At 46.5% G+C, this 19,579-nt stretch overlaps 1 protein-coding gene across 1 annotated transcript in view; it reads left to right on the top strand.

The window, feature by feature from the left end:
- Positions 1–19,579, top strand: part of COL17A1 (collagen type XVII alpha 1 chain) — a 48,188-nt gene that overhangs the window by 982 nt on the left and 27,627 nt on the right. The window contains exons 2-13 of the mRNA XM_059661320.1: positions 4,418–4,480; positions 5,451–5,495; positions 6,499–6,603; positions 7,991–8,122; positions 10,576–10,623; positions 11,521–11,556; positions 12,861–12,908; positions 14,266–14,403; positions 15,695–15,853; positions 16,643–16,714; positions 17,959–18,030; positions 19,058–19,126. Of these exons, the coding sequence (XP_059517303.1) occupies positions 4,429–4,480; positions 5,451–5,495; positions 6,499–6,603; positions 7,991–8,122; positions 10,576–10,623; positions 11,521–11,556; positions 12,861–12,908; positions 14,266–14,403; positions 15,695–15,853; positions 16,643–16,714; positions 17,959–18,030; positions 19,058–19,126 (976 nt within the window). The 5' untranslated portion in view covers positions 4,418–4,428. The remainder of the gene's footprint in view (positions 1–4,417; positions 4,481–5,450; positions 5,496–6,498; positions 6,604–7,990; positions 8,123–10,575; positions 10,624–11,520; positions 11,557–12,860; positions 12,909–14,265; positions 14,404–15,694; positions 15,854–16,642; positions 16,715–17,958; positions 18,031–19,057; positions 19,127–19,579) is intronic.

The following is a 19,579-nucleotide window of genomic DNA, read 5'->3' as shown; positions in this document are numbered from 1 at the left end:
ACTTCTTTTGAGAAGCAGTTCATCAGTAATCTACTGGTTGGATTTGTTCTGTCCATAAAATGTAGTGAGATTTTATAAAGAGTTTCATTTGCCAAGCAGAATATAGTTCCTTCCCACCTCTTAGAGCTAAGGCACAGAGCTAAGTCACAACTAAACTAAAGCAGGCGGCCAGCCCCTTCAGAGAATCAGAGGGGCCTGCTTTACTCTCAGCCCCTTCAAAACACCCCAAAAATCTGGGCAGAGTTTGCATGGGGAAAGCTAAAGTGAACAGTTCTGATTTAAGCTTAGATAGTGAAACCAATCCGACCTGAGAACTGACCACATTCTTAGATGATGCCTGACCTAAAGAAATCTGTGTTTGCCTGGTTTGGCTCATTTGTTGTTATTAACAGCAGTAGGGTTTACCCAAGCATGGCTGTAAACAAGAAGCATAATCACAAAGCTTATGCCCAAGCTTCCCCACTCCCAAGCTCTGAAAATCCTAAGATGCCAAATATTGTAAGTGGGCCAACCCATTGCTGGGCTAGAGACAAAAGCTTGGAGGCAACCAACCCCAGGGCATTGGTTTTCTTTGCTGTCAAACTGGTTGGCCCCTCTGTGTTTACCGTTCAATAGCTAGTGGGTGGTTTTCTTATACTTTGTCCATTTTGTTGTTGTTTTGTATTAAAGTGTACAGAGATTGGAGTAATAAGAGCTGTAAAAAAAAAAAAAACTTATGATACCTTAGCAGAGTATAGGGACATTTATTATTAAAATAGAGAGAAAAACATTTAGCTTCTCTATTCCTTTCTTTGTATCAAAGACCAAGGTGTTTAATGAGCCGTTAGAATAAGATGAGGTCTATGCCATGGTTTTCTATTGCTGTCCTTGCTTGTGTGTGTATGTGTTACACCTCATCATCATTGGACTAGTTTTAGGTGGATGTGACATCATTTAAATGAAGTGAAAAGGAAAAACTCAAAGAAGTAGAAAAATGATTTTGAAATTGCATTTTTTTTTGCATCAGAAAATGGCATGGGATCAGTTCAACAGAGCATTAACTATGAAATAACCATGAAGCAGCCCCTTAGAACTGTGGAGGGAAATTAGCATACTTCTGAAATTAAGAACTTGAGTGGACTGCTCATCCTTATTCTGGTGAAGTGGCCCAAACATCCAAGAAGTTAAAAATTATTCTACTCGACTGTGCTTCCATTAAGTAGTGTTTTTGGAGGAGAGTGCACTGCTCAGAAAGACAGGATTGGGCTTGTGCTTGGGCATGTAATTTCCTTTCCCTACTGTTAGTTATGCTTTTTAAATCCATCGGCACTTAAACTGTTTAAAAAGGAAGTCTTGTGGAAATACTGTGGATCCCACAGGATGATCCCAGTCTAGGTTTGTGCCCCAACCCCTCGTTTTCCATTTGATAACGCACTTACAGAAAGTTTCCTCTCACATTTGGTTTAAAGGAATCCATCTCCCAACACATTCCTGCCACTTCAGACTATCCGTCTGGGAGAATTTTGGCAAAGTCAACAGAGTTCCATCTTGTACATGTCAGGCCCGAGAAATCATTCTGTTTGGCCATGGGACGTGCATTTGAAGGGCTTCAGGCTGAGAGAGAGGCAAGGGGCTATCCTGCACCCACCTAGGCCACATTCTATCCCAGCTCTAGGCAAGGAATGAAGCCTCATGGGAAAACTCCCAGGTGGATCTGAGAAGCCACAGAAGGTCTTTTTGTAGGCATGTGCCCTCCCACCCCAGACTCTGAGGAAGGGCATCTGATTTCTTAGCACGATGTCTCTCTGTGCCCCCTGGAAGTTGGGAAACCCTTGGCTTTTTGCTGCAGATCTCAGGGCTCCGTAATTAGGATTTAAGAAAAAGATGGGGGTGGAGGGAGAGGGCGAGGAAAGTCTGTTATTTTTCTGGGTATAATAGAAACAACAAGAAAACACTTGCCTGCTTTGCTACTTAGACACTTCAACTCTTACCAAAAGGTCATCAGCCTGCCTTGATGGCCACAAGTGGAATAAACCCATCCCACCCCAAATTTATAGTTGCTGGCACCAACTTTCATTAAAGAATCAAAATAAGCAATCATTTGTGGGAAGTAAACGTTTCCATGGATTGTTATAAACAGTTCCTTTCAGGATAATGTTTCCTATGGATTCAGGTGCCATCCTAGGTGCACCCATCGGCAGCCAGGTGCATTTGAATGTTTAATCTTCAAAATGGTTCACAGCTAATGACTAACTTTTTTTTTTTTTAAGTGGAGAGAGGCTTCAGAGGTACCAAAGCAATTAATGCTTAAACAAAGGATTTCAAAGAGGATATCCAGTTATATGTAGGTTTGCATGACAAAATCATACAGGTTATTGCTGGAATGCAGACTGAGTCACAGGCCAGGTCTGGCCTTCCAGAGTGGCTGGACTCTCTTGTTAAACTGTTTATGGGCTCCTCCTCTAGGCTTTGGGGCACATACCTACGAAAAGGCCTTCTGTGGCTTCTCAGATCCACCTAGGAGTTTTTCCATGATGCTTCATTCCTTGCCTAGAGCTGCCTTTAAAAAGCTTCGATGAGCAAGAAGTTGGCACATTCAACCGAGCCCTGAAGCTAGCTGTGCCGATCTTGGTTAACTCTACCAGGTGGTTGTATGTGGTCTTGCTTTTCAAGGTGGGAAGTTACTCAGGATTAATTATGACTTTCATGGGTCCTAGACCCGTGGTTGGCAAACTGCGGCTCGCGAGCCACATGCGGCTCTTTGGCCCCTTGAGTGTGGCTCTTCCTAAGCCTTAGGAGTACCCTAATTAAGTTAATAACAATGTACCTACCTATATAGTTTAAGTTTAAAAAATTTGGCTCTCAAAAGAAATTTCAATCATTGTACTGTTGATATTTGGCTCTGTTGACTAATGAGTTTGTCAACCACTGTCCTAGACACTTTTGCCTTTGGGACCTCTTCCTCCGTTAAAAAAAAACAAAAACAAACTTTAAAAATTGTATTTATTTTATAACTGCATTGGAATAAGGTAATCCAGGTTGGAGTGTGTCCATTTTTCCTTCTGATTTTAAAAATAAATTAAAATAGTTTTTTGGGGTATGTAAAAGTATGATGGTATTAGGCACTAAAGTCACCAGGCAAGAAAAAAAGCTTGAAAGCAGAGATCTTTGAGCCAGGGGTGTCCTGAGCAGAAGTGGCTTGCCCCAGAATTCTAGAATCCAATTTAAACTTTATCCAAAAAATAATCTGGAAGGAAAGACAGGTTGGGAGTTGGGGGGGAAGAAGACCAAAGGGAAAGCCAGATTTCAAGTTCTTCCAGAACCTGAAACTGGGATCTTCAGCCACAAGAGCTCAGTTGGGCTATATAATCATGCATGTTTAGGCCTGAGCCCCAGCCCAGCCCACCCCTTGATGTCAGCCCTACCTTATCCCACTACACTCCAGGACACAATGGACTAGATCTCAATGATTTTCCTTTCCAGAAGCAGAGTAATCACAAAGAGGGAGCATAGCTAGCATGTACGAATATTTTATATTCTTACATCTTTCAATAGATTTTACACATGTTTTCTTCGTATTATTTATCTAGTTATGTCTGCAAAAAAGCACACTAGGGCTAGTTTGTTATAAAGAGAAAGTTTCAAATTGTTAAAAGTGTGAAGTTCCATACAAGTAAGACCATTAGCATGATTATTATCCTGATTTCAATCCATCAAACATCATTCTCACACCCAAACGCTAAATAATAAAGCATAAATGTCTTACATTCATAGAGCTCCATATAGAAGATTGAACATTATGTGATACATCAAAATGAGTTCGCTGAAAGCACTAAGTGCTTTGACAGATAGATATCCTTCAGTCATTTGTTACTTTGACAAAGAATGAAAGTATTATAGTCAGAGGTCCGGGCAGCACATCATCTATGTATTAATGCCCAGCAGGGGGCAGGCAGCAGGTTCATTTAGATTCTGAAAAATAAGATCTCAGTACAAGGAATAGAATCAAAATTGAAACTATTAAATTACTCGCTATTATAAATGATACAGGAATAACAAGAGATGACTCATAAAAAATGTGGACATGAAAGAATTATGCTTTGAATTCCAGGAATCAAGTTTTAGGTTCTCAGCGTGAATAGTAGGGACCTATGATTAGAAAAAGTGATAATAACCCTACTGGCATGGCTCCATGGTTGAGCACTGACCTATGAACCAGGAGGTCACAGTTCGATATCCAGTCAGGACACGTGCCTGGGTTGAGGGCTCAATCCCTAGTAGGGGGTGTGCAGGAGGCAGCCGATCAATTATTCTCTCTCATCATTGATGTTTCTCTCTCTCTCTCTTTTCCTTCCTCTTTGAAGTCAATAAAAATATACTTTTTTAAAAAAGTGATAGTAAGAGGCATTGTTGTTTATGGTTTTTGGCTTTTCCACAGGTGGCTATGGTATGGATGTGACCAAGAAAAGCAAGCGAGATGGCACCGAAGTCACTGAAAGAAGTAAGAGCATGATAATTACCAAAGTGATTAAAATTTGGAAAGAGTAAATAATTCATCCCTAGTTCCACCATTAACTACTGTATCATTTTTTTCTATTTTTTCTTTTTCATTTTGTTTTTGTATTTAGGGTGTGTGTTTTTTTTCTTTTTGGCATTTTAAAGAAACTATCATTTTAAAGGTATTTCTAAAAAAAAAAAACTACTCCTTCCCATGAGATTCCTTTTGTTTATTTTTATTTTAACATACTTGTAATCAAAACGTGTTCTGCTTTTTCTTCAAAGATGAAAACTGCCATTTTGATGAATAATTTTATAATCAGTATTTTTAATGATTTCATAATATTCTGTTGAATGAATTTGCTATCGTGTGTTTAATCATTTCCTTATTTAGGGATATAGTCCTGGAGTGTGGATGGGATAAGGCAGGGCTACACCTCCCCAGGAATGGTCCTGCAGATTTTAGAATGAATTATGATGTCCTTGAGACACCCTCAAATTTATTTTTAAAAAGGCAAGGTAATTATCCACTTCACAGTGAACTCAGCCAGGATGATGCATGGACCCCAGCTGGACTGGGTGACCATTTGGAAGGGCAGTGCAGTGAAAGAGTGTGACTTGAGACACTTGAGAGTGACTTGAGGTCCTGGTCCTCTTTCAAAGGCAAATCCAAGCCTGGACTGGATGTAATAAACGAGTGATATTGATGCCATGACACCTCATTTTTCAAATCAATGGATAGCTACCTCCTTTTGGTTCCAAAGGGATATAAACGTATTTTCCAGGTACACTAAACTTCATTGTTATTGTACATATTTTCATGTATAGTGAGAAAGATCATATACCTTATCGCATAATATACAAAAATCTCTGTGGAACCGAATTTAATGAGCCTATGACAGATGAGATCTTGCCAAACTACAGGAATTTCAGTGCCTTACATAAGATCTGATCTTTCCCTTGTCTTTTCCTAGTTATCACCGAAACAGTAACTACGAGACTCACATCCTTACCGCCAAGTAAGTGACTATCTCAAGAGCGTCTCAGTGAGTCACGTGCAAAGGACTCTGCGCCTAACCTTTCCCAGCGGCACTCACGCTCCAGTAGAGCAAATCCAAAATACCTGAAATCTCTTTTTTCTTTACAGTTATATTGACATCAATTCCTATACCATAAAATTCACAGTTTGGGTTGTATAATTCAATGGTTGTTAGTATATTTAGAGTACTGCAGCCGTTGCAACAAATTTTAAAACATTTTCATCCTGCCAACAAGAAACCTCATGGCAATTTGTAGCCACTCCCCATTCTCTCTCCAGTTCCTAAAACCACAAATCTACTTTCAGTCTCTATAGAATCGCCTGATCTGGAAACTGAAATATCGAAGATATTATCCCCCCTGAGCATGGGGTGGGAGCAGGGAACCACCAGTGGGGTTTCTGTTTGAACCTCCATTTTCCTCGGGAGGTCTTTATGTGTAGTGGATGTTGTAATGGAGGTCTGAGCCCTAAAGCTACGCCTGCCCCTCCCAGGAAGCCTGGCACCCAGAGGCGGAGGAGTGTGGAAATCCCACCCATCAACATGGGAGGTTGGAGTATGATGGGCTGCCGGATGGGAAACTGGCAACACAGAGCTGTTCCCAGTCCCTCCAACAATTCTAGGGGCTGCATGCCTGGGGCACTGACCAGGCATTTGGAAAAAGCAAGCCCAGCCCAGACCCTGGCCTCAAGGAGCTTTTTCATCATTTGCTACCTTTTCTAATATTTAAATTTCCCTAATAAATGACTTGCAATGCTCCACCCAGAAGACATTCTTTTTAAATCGGATGGAATATTTCCTTTTAACATTTGTATCAGAAACAAATGAAATGAGAGCCTGGCAGCTTGCACTGTAGATGGGAAAGGGAGCCCAAACCATGAGGGTCATGGTTGGAAAGCGAGGGAAGGCTTCCAAGGGGCAAGGGATAAAGGACCCTCTGGGCTGACTCCACCCAGAAATGATCACCTGCTCCTTGTCTCTGCAGAAGGCGGGACCACCAATGGCTATGCTAAAACGGGCTCCGTCAGTGGAGGAAGCCGGCTGGAGAAACAGAGCCTGACCCATGGCAGCAGCAGCTACATAAACTCAAGTAAGTGCCTGCTGGTGGGGGGTGAGGGTGGGGGAAGAGCAGACTGGGATTGAGTGCTGCAAGGAGAGGGGCCAAACTGTCATCCATCCAAATGACCCAAAGAGCATGTAAATGACACCAAACCCAGAAAAAGTGAGACTTTCACATCATCTGCATTTGATGCCGACCTAAAATGGGGCCAACTTTCATTATTTCCCTAATATAAATAACAATAATTAATTAAGGAGGCTTCGTGGGGAGGTGGCTCCTTCCCCCCTGAATCACTCTTTAAGCCATCTCCTTTAGAGAAGAGTGTGCACATCTGAATTAACAACAACCACTAAAGAAACTGAAGGACTGGGTCACTGTGCGCAGGGAATCTGATCCCACACCCTGCGAGTTTCCACTGGGCAAGCACCCAACATCGGCCCATTGTTCCCCATGAACCACTCTTTCATGGTAGCTTTCAAACTAAGCAAAACAAAACAGGGCATATGGGAAAAGCAAGCACACACATAGCCCACCAATTCATTTTATTTTATTTTTAAAATACATTTTATGATTTTTCACAGAGAGGAAGGAAGAGGGATAGAGTTAGAAACATTGATCAGCTGCCTCCTGCACACCCCCCACTGGGAATGTGCCCGCCCGCAACCAAGGTACATGCCCTTGACCGGAATCGAACCTGGGACCCTTCAATCCACAGGCCGACGCTCTACCCACTGAGCCAAACCGGTTAGGGCACCAATTCATTTTAAAAATCTTGGAGTGACACTAAAGAAGAAGACCTAAGCCTGGCCAGTATAGCTCAGTGGTTGGGCATCAACCTATGAACCAGGAGGTCGCAGTTCAATTCCCAGTCAGGGCACATGCCTGGGGTGCTCCATCCCCAGCAGAGGGCATGCAGGAGGCAGCTGATCAATGATTCTCTCTCATCATTGATGTTTCTATCTCCCTCGCCCTTCTTCTCTGAAATCAATAAAAAATATATTATTTAAAAAAAAAAAAAAGACCCAAGACAGGCAAATGGTCAGGCTGACCAAGAGAAGCGCCTGCCCTCATCTGCTGAGGAACCTCCCACGTGGGATTATGTTCTTCTAGTCTCTCCAGCAGTGAGCTCAGATTAGTGCCAGGTCCTCAAGAACAACCCTGCCAAAGCCCCTCCATTTCCATACACTGCAGCTATGTGCATCAGGGACCCCCAGCTTGGGGAGGAAGGGCAGGAACAATGACGCTACCCCATTTCTGAGCACTCGAGGGAATGTGGGGGGAGACTTCCAGTGCTGATGTGCTCTGGCCCCTCCGTGGGGCCCACTTTCATTCGGAGCAGCCTGGTGTACGTGGTTAAGGCCACTGGCTGCCAATCTGCGGAAGTGCTATGAGGACTGACACTCTCTCTGGTTTGCAGGTGGAAGCACCCGAGGCAATGCCTCCACCTCCAGTTACAGGAGGGCTCATTCACCTGCCTCCACTCTGCCCAACTCACCAGGCTCAACCTTTGAAAGGAAAACTCACATCACCCGCCATGGAACATACGAAGGTATGGGAGAGAGAACCACTCTCTACCCAGTAACCTCACTCATCCTTTGACGAATTGGCACCTGTATTCACCTGGGCCTGCCCCCTCACCTTTCTCTCCACCCTTCCTTCATGTCTTTTAAGGACTGACATTACCCCTTCGTTCATTCATTCATTTAGTCACTTTCTCATGTGGTATTTTATCACATATCTACCATGTGTTTGACACCATGCAGAATGCTTTGAGGGAAGCTTAAATGAACCAGAGGCTTAAATGGATCTTGTCTTCAAGGAATCTGTAGTCTAATGGACAAGCTAAGATGACAGATAAAAACCGTAATACAAAGTACAAGGCAATTATCATTTCAAGCTGAGTCTCCAGGAAAGTGTCTCTAGGGAAGGTGCCTGTGAGCTGGGCCTTCATGATGTGTAAGAGTTTGATACCCAGAGGTGGAGGGATGGATGCTCCAGACTGGGGGAGCAGCAGCACGGCAGAGACAGGCAGTAAAGTCAGGACCGTGGTGCTTAGGTAAGAGGGCGGGCTTGAGGGACTCAGCATCAGTGCCAGGCTAAGATGTTTGTACTTTATTCTGTATATAGTGAGAAGCCACAGAGATTTTTTGAGCAAAAGAGTCGATCATAGTTGAGGTCCAGGACTAGCACTCTGAAAGCCACGTGCAGGGAAAATAGGGAGGAAAGGGCCTGAACATGGTGACATGTTATGTGCTCAATAGTCCAGGGAAGGGAAAACTTGGCTGAGACCAGGGTGGTGGCCGTGGGAGAGGAGAGGAGGAGCTGGAGGGGAGAGGTATTGCAGAAGGGGAATTGGCCGGTTTGACAGTTGATTAAATGTTGGGAAAAGGGGAGTGTCAAAAGTTCAGAAATTACAGAAGTAAAACCAATGAATCACTAAAATACTAGTTAGTAACAGTGTATTGTGTGCACACCAAAAAGACAGTTTGCAGGCTGAGAGCACTCAAACCAAACATGGAATGAGGCTCCAGGTTGTACTGTTACAAAGCAGCTTATGTAGTTTATTTTTCATGGTGACTGATTATACTGTTAGAATTTCCTTAAGTGGTAGGGAATTGGTCAGTGGTTACCTCATATTAACCTTGGGAAGCAGTTTCAGTTTTGCTTATGATTTTCAGAGGCATAAGCAAGAGGTGACTTAGTTCATCTTTTAAAATTAGCTAAATTACACTTTGCTTGAATGATTCATCTAGTTTTGTCTGTTCAGGGGATTTTTAAGGCTGGTCTCCCTTTGTTTTTTATTTTAACGGAAGACGAAGGAGTTAGTGATTCTGCTAAAATTAGAAACACGGGTGGTTGGGTTCATGTTGGTGCCAACAATTACAGCAGGGAGTTCACACAGCTGAGTTCAGTTATTGGGTCCTTAAATAGAACGACTGGCAGGGCTCTCAGGTGGGGTTACCAAGCAGGGAGAGGGACTCAGGACTTCAGCTCATGGAAGAAGTCAAGGCCAAACACCCCATTTGGAGTCATTCACCAAGAGATGTTAGTAGAAGGCAGAAAACTGAAGGAGTTGGCTGAGGAAGAGAGTATAGAAAGCAGAAGAGAGCAAAGAAAGGTAAAGTTTGGGGAAGAACGAGAAAAAGAGCTGGGGATACAGAGGAAGAAGATACTTTGAGGGGAGCAGGAGACTAGGTACAGGCGGCGTCATTGAAATCAGTACAAGAAAGTGCCAGGGTCAAGAAGGAGAAGGCAGGAGGAGGTTACTGGAGGTCTGGTGATCTGCAGAAGCAGGTTTAGTGGAAAACAGACAAGCCAGGCAGCAAATGGGTCTGATAGTGACTGGAGAAGCAGGATTAGGGATGGGTACCCCCAGTAACTGACTTAAGACCAGAACTGCCAGGGAGTCTTGGGGAACCACAAATCCAGGCTAAGAGCATGGTGTCACCACAGTGCTTTCTGGCGTTGGGCCTACACAGGGGCTAGTGCCTTCATTTTGACAGGGTCCACACTCAGGATGACAGCACATCTACAGGCCAGGCCACCTTCACCAGCACTGGCATGGGGCAAGCAGTTGAGGAAGTGAAAACAAAAAAGGCTCCTACCTTCCTTTGTTCAATCCTTGCCCCACTGAAGTAGCCCAGGAACCAGACTGAAGGGCCGCAACCATGTCCGATAGGCAAAGCGGGTAAGTCAGGAGCTCGCCGAAGAGCACCTGTTGTCCTCCTGAACACGCAGGCCGCAAGGTTCAGAAAGGGGTACCCGGCAGCACTCTCTCGGGAGCCGTTTGGGTTCAAGTGATCATTGGTATAGGCAGACCTCAGAGATATTGCGAGTTTGGTGCCAGGCCAGGCCACCTCAATGAAACAAGTATTGCAATGAAGCAAGTCGTAGTCTTTTTGCTGGTGGAGGGCCTTGCCTTCAATTTGTAGAAAACGCCAACACCTGTGAAGAGCAATAAAGCGAGGTGTGCCTGTACTGAGTGTTTTGTCCTCTCTCCAGGGAGCTCCAGTGGCAACTCTTCTCCGGAGTACCCTCGGAAGGAATTTGGTATGTCCCCTGCTTATCTCCTGAAGAAATGGTCAAATGAGGCACTGGAAAAGGGCTGGGGGGGGGGGGGGGGCGCGTAGGGGAAGGAACGTCGTGAGTTAAATGGATTCTCCTAAAAGAGTTTAACCTCTGCTGACCTGTTTTTCTCTTGCTTTTCATCCTGAAACATTTATGGGGATCGTTGCAGCCTTTGCTCGTGAGGCTACCAAAATAAGCAAGCTATTCATACAAAGCTCAGGCGTGGACAGATAAGCCATAAGGCCAAGCAACAATTGTAGGATTTATTTCCTTCCATAGAGACCTCCCAGCAAAGAGGAGTGGGGGTCAGAACACACACATGCCAAACAGCCCAGCACTTCCACCGTAGCAGGCTTCTAAGAGGCACATGGTGGGACATGTGAAACCCAAGTACCTTCTGGCCTTAAGTCTTTCGTCCACGTTCTTGGATTCTCACTGTGCATATGAATTGATATGATCATTGATTATACAGTGGTTATAATTTTATTTGTTTGCTTTCAACAAAAAACTAAAGAAAAGATCTGGCAGCCTTTTGATAATATTTGATCAGTGGGTAGGGAGCTAGTCCAAATGGATCATGCTCCTAAGTGGATTACCTCAGCTAATTTAACACGTTAAGTGTGAGCTAACTTAACATTCATTTAGCTACCTTAACACCTTAAATGCACTGGGGGCCTTGCAAAACTTTCTCTGCCTTTTGGCTACATGGTCATCATTTATTAAACATCCACTATCCATAAGGACACCTATCTGGAAAACACATACTGTGAAAACCAGCTCCTCCCCCAACCCAAATAGTTCTACCCCCACATCAAAAATATTTAGCACACCACCTCTTATCTATGCTTAAGATAACTTTTTTGTTTGTTTGTTTCTCAGCATCTTCTACAACCAGAGGACGTAGCCAAACACGAGGTGAGCTCTATATCTGGGTTCAATTCAGTTCAATCAAGAAGTATTTTCTGAGCATTTAGCAGGGGTCCTCAAACTTTTTAAACAGGGGGCCAGTTCACTGTCCCTCAGACCATTGGAGGGCCGGACTATAGTTTTAAAAAAAAAAACTATGAACAAATTCCTATGCACACTGCACATATCTTCTTTTGAAGTAAAAAAACAAAATGGAACAAATACAATATTTGTATTTGCATGTGGCCCGCGGGCCGTAGTTTGAGGACCCCTGATTAACGTGTCCAGCCTTGAGCCGGGAAATGGGAGGAGTGCAGAAGAATAAATGAGGCCTGGTTCTACCCTCAAGGGGCCTACAGCACCCTGGGAATCTTCTGCTGGCTCCACCAGGATGGGAAGGGTGGATCTGACTGTAATCTAACAAGCTCGTGGAGACAGGAATAAAACACACGGTAACCACCTGGGCAGTAGCTGGTTCTGCTGTGGATTGTCTGAAGATGCTGGCGCTACATCTTGTTTCACTTCCAATCTCCTGGTTGACTTTAACAAGAGGTGCTGTGAATGCCTTTATGCATCAAAACTAAGCAAAAGCCCTTCTTTTTCCAGTTATCCCTGGGGACAAAGGGCTCTGTGACAGTTTTGCACTCTCCACATCTGCCCATGGATAAGGCTATAGTCGGAAAACATGGTCCCGGGCAAGCTGCCCATATTGAACCTGGTGAGGAGCCGTTGTCAGGGCCACGCAGAAGGCAGAATTCTTCGTAGGCTTTGGGAGTTCTCAATGGCCAGCCTAGACTTGAAAAGTTAGGAACATACCAACCAACCACAGCTTTAGGCTAATAATGGAAAGATGGCAGTCTTCCACCTGAAACTAATAATGTTAAACTACCCACTTTCTGCCCTCTGCATTTCTGAAGAGGCCAAAATGGCTAAGTAAACATTACAGGTTTTAGAATCCTCTCGCTACTGCCTGAGAGACCCTGGAGGCAGGAGAGCAGCGTGGTCCTGGCAAGTGGGAAACGGGTGACTGGAAAGAGGCGGGTCATTGATGACTGTGATGGAGCCGCCTCTTCAGCCTGGGGTTTCATCAGAACGTCTCCAGGCGGCTGGAGGTGTGCAGTGGGCAGGCTGGGGTGTAGGGAGGGGACATTTCTTTTTGAGCAGCACTCGTCCTGAGTATACCTGGGTGTCCTGTTCCCAGGACACAGATCTCAAAACAGCCCAAAGATTTATCCACTGCTCAGAGCTCAGTGTCAGACTCTGTGACCCAAGTTCCTTCACTCACAGCCGTCTCCTTCCCTTTCCTCCTGCAGAGAGTGAAATCCGAGTGCGACTGCAGAGTGCATCCCCATCTACCCGATGTAAGTGGTCACTGTCTTGCTGAAAAGAAAGAGCCCAAGAATCCAGGGCTGTGTGTGTGTGTGTGTGTGCGCGCGCGCGTGTGTGCAGTCACTCAATCATTAAATGTCTCTGAGGGCCTTCTGTGAGAGAGATCCTGTGCTAGGTGCAGCAGGGAGGGGGAAAGGAGCTGAGTAAGTCACAGTCCCTGCTGTTCCATTGTTCACAGACTAATAGGGAGACAGTCAACAACCAACTATGACAGCTCAGGGAGTGGAGGGAGCAGGGGTCCTGGGAAGCCTTCCTGGGTTAGTGTCACTTGAAGAGAGACTGAAGGGTGGGGTCAATTAGGCTCCATGGGATGAGTTGGCAGACATTTGAGGACCATATGATGAGACTTTGGAGAAAGCTTCAGTGTGGCTGAAGGAAAAGCAGCAATCTCAAATGTTAGGGATTCCCTATCTCTGTCTGCTGACTGTGTTAGACTTCTTTTGTTCTTGTTAGAGGTTATTTGACATTTTGAAATGAGCCCGACTATTAGGACAGGAGCTGAGTGGGTCGCTCGGGGATCAGAGATGGGCACTTGCCCAAAGAGCTCAGTGCCTGGGGTCCAGGAATCTGACTCTAGGCCTGATGCTGTCCCACCTGAGCCCTTCTAGGCTTAGGGGTGCTGAGCCCATAGGATGGGGATATCAGGGGAGGGGGTCCTGGGTGGTCCTCCAGCAGGTGTTGTCTGCAAACCTGTCTCCTTTTATGCATTGCCCTTGCACCATGCCTCCCCCTCCTCCCTCCTCTGCTGTTTGCCATGTGGGGAGCACAGGGAGCCTGCTCCACTAGATCGCCTTGCTGCAAATAATACCAGCCAGACGGGCTTGAAATTAACTCACACAAAAACAGCATAACGTTTCGGAGTTATGGGCCACAAATCCCTCTGACACTGCAGAGCATACAAGGTCAGGGACCCGACACCTGAGGGGTCCTGCGCAGGGGTTGAAATCACGACGGAACCATTTGTTTCAAGGGGCCTGGTTCTCTAACTGCCCTGGGTATAAATTTCCCTTGACCCAGGATGACATTGTCTTTCAGCCACAGAGTCATCCCTGTGGTGTCTGATGAGGTATAATTAGGAAATATCTACCAATGATTTTGACCTCCTTGTAGAGGCACTATATTTATGAGGCCATTAATATTACAAAGTGCCAGGTTAATAAGTGCTACAAATTGACAAAATGCAAAAATTATCAGGCTAACCAAAAATGTCCCAGCATGCAAAGTAGATGCCATCCTCCCTCGTGTTCAGAATGCCATAAATGTAACTCACTGCAGCCGGACTTGGGAAATCATCCCGGGCCTAATGGAAACGCGGGGATTCTCCTACAGGGACGGAATTGGATGAAGTTAAACGTCTGGTCAAGGGAAGCCGATCGGCAAGCGCGAGCCCCACCCGGAATTCCTCCCACACACTCCCCATCCCTAAGAAAGGCACCGTGGAGACCAAAACCGTGAGCTCCCAGTCAGGTGAGCCCTACAGCCCGGGGCTGCGTGGAGGGAAGGGAACAAGGTGGTATGTTAGTCCTGGTCCAGGAATTCAGTCATACCCTGGCAGGCCCTCCAGGCTACGGCAAAGCACTGCCCTTTATGCAGCATGAAAATGTGGGCTGGTCAGCCATCCCAGGGGCCTGCTGAGTCAGGCTCTACATCCCAGAGATTTCCTCCGGGAGGTTCTTGACATCTCCTGGGAATGTGTTGGCCAGGTTCCCCAAATGAAGAATACTGGGAAGTTGTCATGTTTTCTTTTATTGATTCATTCATTTATTCGTTCAGTGAATGTTTATTATGTGCCTCCTCCATGCCAAGCACCAGGCACTGAGGAAAGGCAATGAACAAGACAGCCATAGCCATTGCCCTCGTGGAGGTGAGGGCCTCTGGGGCAGTCAGATAACCAAGAGATCGTGGTCAGATGGGATGAGGGTTGTTCAACACTCATATATCACATGCCTACCACGTGTAAGGTGGGGTCTGTGGGAGGCAGAAAGAGGAATGAGGAGACCCTTGGAGGGAGATGAGGAAAGAAGCCAGTTCCGCTAGGGTGTAAATGAAGCTTTCCTGTCATTTGCTACTGGGGTGAGGGGCGGGGGGGGGGGGGGAGGAGAAATCTTGAGATTGTGATCTTCCTTTTACTTTTTAATACAACCGAAACCTCAGAGCTCTTTATGACCTGCGGGGCTAGCTCCCTCTCGTAGGAGGAAGAGGCAGAATTGGCTTCAGATTTGAAGAAGCACCAGAACCCCTTCTTGGGGGCAGAGTGCCTTTGGGGCTCCTTGGCAAGGCGAGTTTAACCAGAAAAGGCTGTCGTCCGTGTGGAGTGGCCTTGGAAGTGCGGGCTCCCTGCCTGTGCTGGCCGTGCGCCTGGAATCCTGTGGGCATTCGCTGTGGGGCCTCACCTGCTGCTCCCTGGTATCTTTGAAGGTGGAGACAGGAACAAAGAGAGAATGAGAACATTGGTGGGGACCGCTCAGAGGAGGTGGGGAGGGTGGCTTAGAAGGAGAAACGGGTGACCTACTTCAAATTTCATCAAGAGCCAGCAAGAGTGTCTAACCCAAGGGACAAGGCTGCGCCAGCTCCGAGGCTTCAGGCAGAACTGGGATGACCAACGGCCCCAGTTTGCCCTGGGCCAAGAGGTTGCTGGGATGTGGGACCTTCAGGGCTAAACCAGGAAAGTCCCAGCAAACAGGGCCAACGGGGTCACCCCAGCACAGAGTCCTGGTTTGTCTCTCACTGGGGAGTCTGTCTGTCTGTCTGTTTCCAGTGTCCGGCACCTATGATGCAACCATCCTGGATGCCAACCTTCCCTCCTCCATGTGGTCCTCCACCTTGCCGGCAGGGTCCTCCATGGGGACCTATCACAACAACATGACAACCCACAGCTCGTCCCTCCTCAACACCAATGCCTATTCCTCAGGATCAGGTATGTGATGCGCAGTGCACGTCCCCTCCCGCCCCTGAGCTCTCCTCCCCTTTACCTGGAGCTGAGAGACCCTGCTGGTGTCCAGCGTCCCCAAGGCTTGCTAGAGCGGCTTTCTGTGGCCAAACATCCCAAGGTTTTTCCACTGGAACTTCATTTCCTTTCAGTCTCCAAGGTGTTTCTTTGGGTGAGTCCTCTATAAAAAGATCTATATTCCACATGCGTCAGAAAAAGCGCAGTGGGAAAAACATTAATTGTGACCCTGAGCTAGTTATTTACCGTCTCTGGGTTTCAAGTTCCTTTTCTTTTCTTTTTTTAATCTCTTTTTATTTATTTTTTAGAAAGAGAGGAAGGGAGAGGGATAGAGAGATAGAAATATGGATGAGAGAGAAACATCATTGATCAGTTGCCTCCCGCACACCCCCTAATGGGGATTGAGCCCAAAACCAGGCATGTGCCCTGACCAGGGAATCAAACCCGTGACCTCTTGGTTCCTGGGTCAATCCTCAACCACTGAGCAAAACTGGCCAGGCCAAGATCCTTTTCTGTAAAATGGTCACTAACAAGTGGGCTTTGGCCAGAGCTAATGTCCACTTGAGGCCAGACCAGCCCTTGGCTGTGATCTAAGGTGCAAACCAGAGACGAGTGTATGGTTCTCTGCGGCAAGGAACGATTTTCCTAAAAACAAATTTAACAAAATATAAAAATGCAACCTGTTAATTCTGGAGCTTTTGGGGCACCCCCTGTTCTGGGTGGGATGTCCCTCTCACAGCCTCCCCCTCTCCCCTGCAGTCTTTGGCGTTCCAAACAACATGGCCTCCTGCTCCCCTACTCTGCACCCCGGGATCAGCACCTGCTCCTCAGGTCAGTGCTCGCCAGTGTCCATCGCCCTTTCCAGGTGGTTTGCTTTAATATATACATGCTCCTTCCTGGTGAGGAAAATCTATGGTTTCCAGAGAAGAGGTCCTTTCTGCCCAGGAGCATGAGGACATTCCTGCACATACACCAACACAGGCAGTGGCCCCGGGCTGCCCGAGTCAGAGACAGCCCAATCCCCAAGGGAGAGGTCTAAGAGTGGAGGGCCGGAGACCTCACTTACATGTTTTCTCGGAGAGGTGGAGAAATGGGAGGAAGGAAGCTAGGTGAGGCCTGGCTTAGGACATTGCAAGTAAAACAAACAAAAAAAAGAAAACCACAACATTGTAAAGTTAGAAAGCTCTTTCTTCAGGTCTTTTTATAAATACTGTAGGTCATTGGGAGCTCAAATGTATTCACTCTGTTTCCACATACATTGCAACAGCCTGGATGTAAGTCACCAGCCACCTCTTTTTTTTTTAAAGGAATATGCCTTCTCCTTGTGGCATATGACTAATTAACACGATGATGTGGGCCTGCTTATTTACTTGACCGGCATACCTCTAATTTCAACACCTGCAATTGACTAGCATCCCACCAAACCCAGAAGACACCTGGTTCAGGCTTCATTTCTTCTGCCTTTGCTATTCTGTTTAGCCAAGTCCTGACCGAAGATATTAAATCCACAACCTTGTACCCCAAACACTACACAGGATGGAATAAGAGAAAGCGTTAACTGGGGAGGAGGGAGCTTCGGCTTTGAAGTCAGACCAGGGGTGAGGGGAGCTTGATGTGTTTGAGTCGGAAGGAAGAGTTCAAGGGAAAATGAGGTCTCTGCCAGGTCTCTGCCTCTGGCCGCCTTGTGTCTGTATCCTATGCCCACAGTTCCCACACTGTGCACCACGGCACCCTAGGGTGCTGTCGGGAACAGGGAACTCTGGGGTGTTTTACATTCCAGGGGTATTTTTGAATACAGTGAAATGTCAGACCCTGTGTGAACTACCACTGTATGCTGTGTAGACCTAAGTATTCAATAAATGGAACTATTCGTAACTTTTAGCCCAAGATGGAGAGGTGGGCATAAAAAAAATGCTGTCACTTAGAATGTGAGAACTGAGAAAGTTTGGGAATCTCTGTCATACGCAAAGGCATTTATTTATCATGAAAGGTGTTGGGGTGCCGGGGGTGGAGCTGCCTTAAGCTGAGGACCCTCCTCTCTGCACCTGTGCTCACCTGTCTTCAATTCCTTTCAGTGTTTGGCATGCAGAACAATCTGGCCCCCAGCTCATCCGCCCTGTCCCATGGCATGGCCACCACCTCCACAGGTCAGTAGCTGAGGCTTGGAGCTTAGGGGCTGGGAAGTAATGCTTCTTTGCAGCTATAACTCACAATATTCCTTTCAACCACTGAATCAGAGGGACCAAGATGTCCCTAAAAATCAGTCAACCTTTCCCACCAAAGAAACAGCCCCCACTCCCAACTTAGAGATGCCAACCTCGATCATTTGCTGGATCAGACATGTGAAAACCTGAGGGAATATTACTGTGGGGTGTCACCTGTGTAGCCCTGTGATTCACTGCTATCCCTGACTGCCCACTGCCACTGAAAATCAACCATCTGGATGATTTTATGGTTTGCTCCTTGTGCACACCTGGGGGAGGGTGGACAGAAGAGGCATGAACCTCTGCCCTGGCTCTCAATTTGCTTACTGTTTAGTTGGAGTAAAAAGTGTAATAAACATGAAACTATTGGGGGATTCTATAAGATAACATGAATCAAACTGTGCAGAGCAGGTGTTAGGGTTGTAGGAGTTCATAAGGGAAGGTAATGTGGGAGGATCTAGGACAGCCATGGGCAAACTACGGCCCGCGGGCCGGATCCTGCCCGTTTGAAATGAATAAAACTAAAAAAAAAAAAGACCGTACCCTTTTATGTAATGATGTTTACTTTGAATTTATATTAGTTCACAGAAACACTCCATCCATGCTTTTGTTCCGGCCCTCCGGTCCAGTTTAAGAACCCATTGTGGCCCTTGAGTCAAAAAGTTTGCCCACCCCTGATCTAGGAGGACTTCATGGAGGAGGTGACCTTTAGAACTGTTCTAGAAGGATGAGAATTATACCAAAGAAAGTTCCATCTAAGCTCTCATTGCTGCCCCCATGGCTGGAGAGTTGATTGCATTATTCCTTATTCTTCATGTTCATCATTCATTCATAATTATTATTCATTATTATTATCTTCCTCTCACGTGGGGAGGCTGCCTGTCTGCCAGGGCTGGTCAGGCTGCTGCTAAGTTGCGTGGAGCTGCCCTCCCACTCTGGTCCCACTCACTCGGTGGTTCCTCTCTTGCAGCGTACGGGATAAAGAAGAACGTACCCCAGAGCCCTGCTGTTGTGAGCACTGGCGTGTCCACCTCTGCCGGTGAGCGCTGTCCCCAGCTGCCAGGGGCAGGCTGCAGAACCGGAAGAATTGCTCCTTGGTGACACTTAGCATATGGGAGAGTGGATAAAACCCATTGGTGGTCTAAAGTCCCAAATGGGCCTCTCAGTAACTTCCAGAAATGAGCAGAGATGAGCATCTCCCTGACCTCACCTTGACCTTTCTGTCCAGGGGAGGCAGGAAGCTTCACCCTCCGCACCGGCCTAGGGTCAGACACTTACACCCCAGCTCCCACCTTTGTCTGGAAGCCCCTGGCCTGCTCCTGTTACCTGTCACCCATGGCAAGAACCAAGGAGCCGGTCAAAGCTGCCACACCCTCCCTACCTTCTGCAGACCCTTTATCGACTTGGGCTCACCGCACAGGGTCGGCCGCTTCCGCCATGGCTCTGATCCTGGGTGTTTCCTTCCGGACGCTGTTCTAAGCGCCTGGACCAC

This window comes from Myotis daubentonii, chromosome 13 (genome assembly GCF_963259705.1).
Source record: "Myotis daubentonii chromosome 13, mMyoDau2.1, whole genome shotgun sequence".
Classification (NCBI taxonomy): Eukaryota; Metazoa; Chordata; class Mammalia; order Chiroptera; family Vespertilionidae; genus Myotis; species Myotis daubentonii.
Note: the sequence above shows the minus strand (reverse complement) of the source record. Positions and strands in the feature narration are given on the sequence as shown.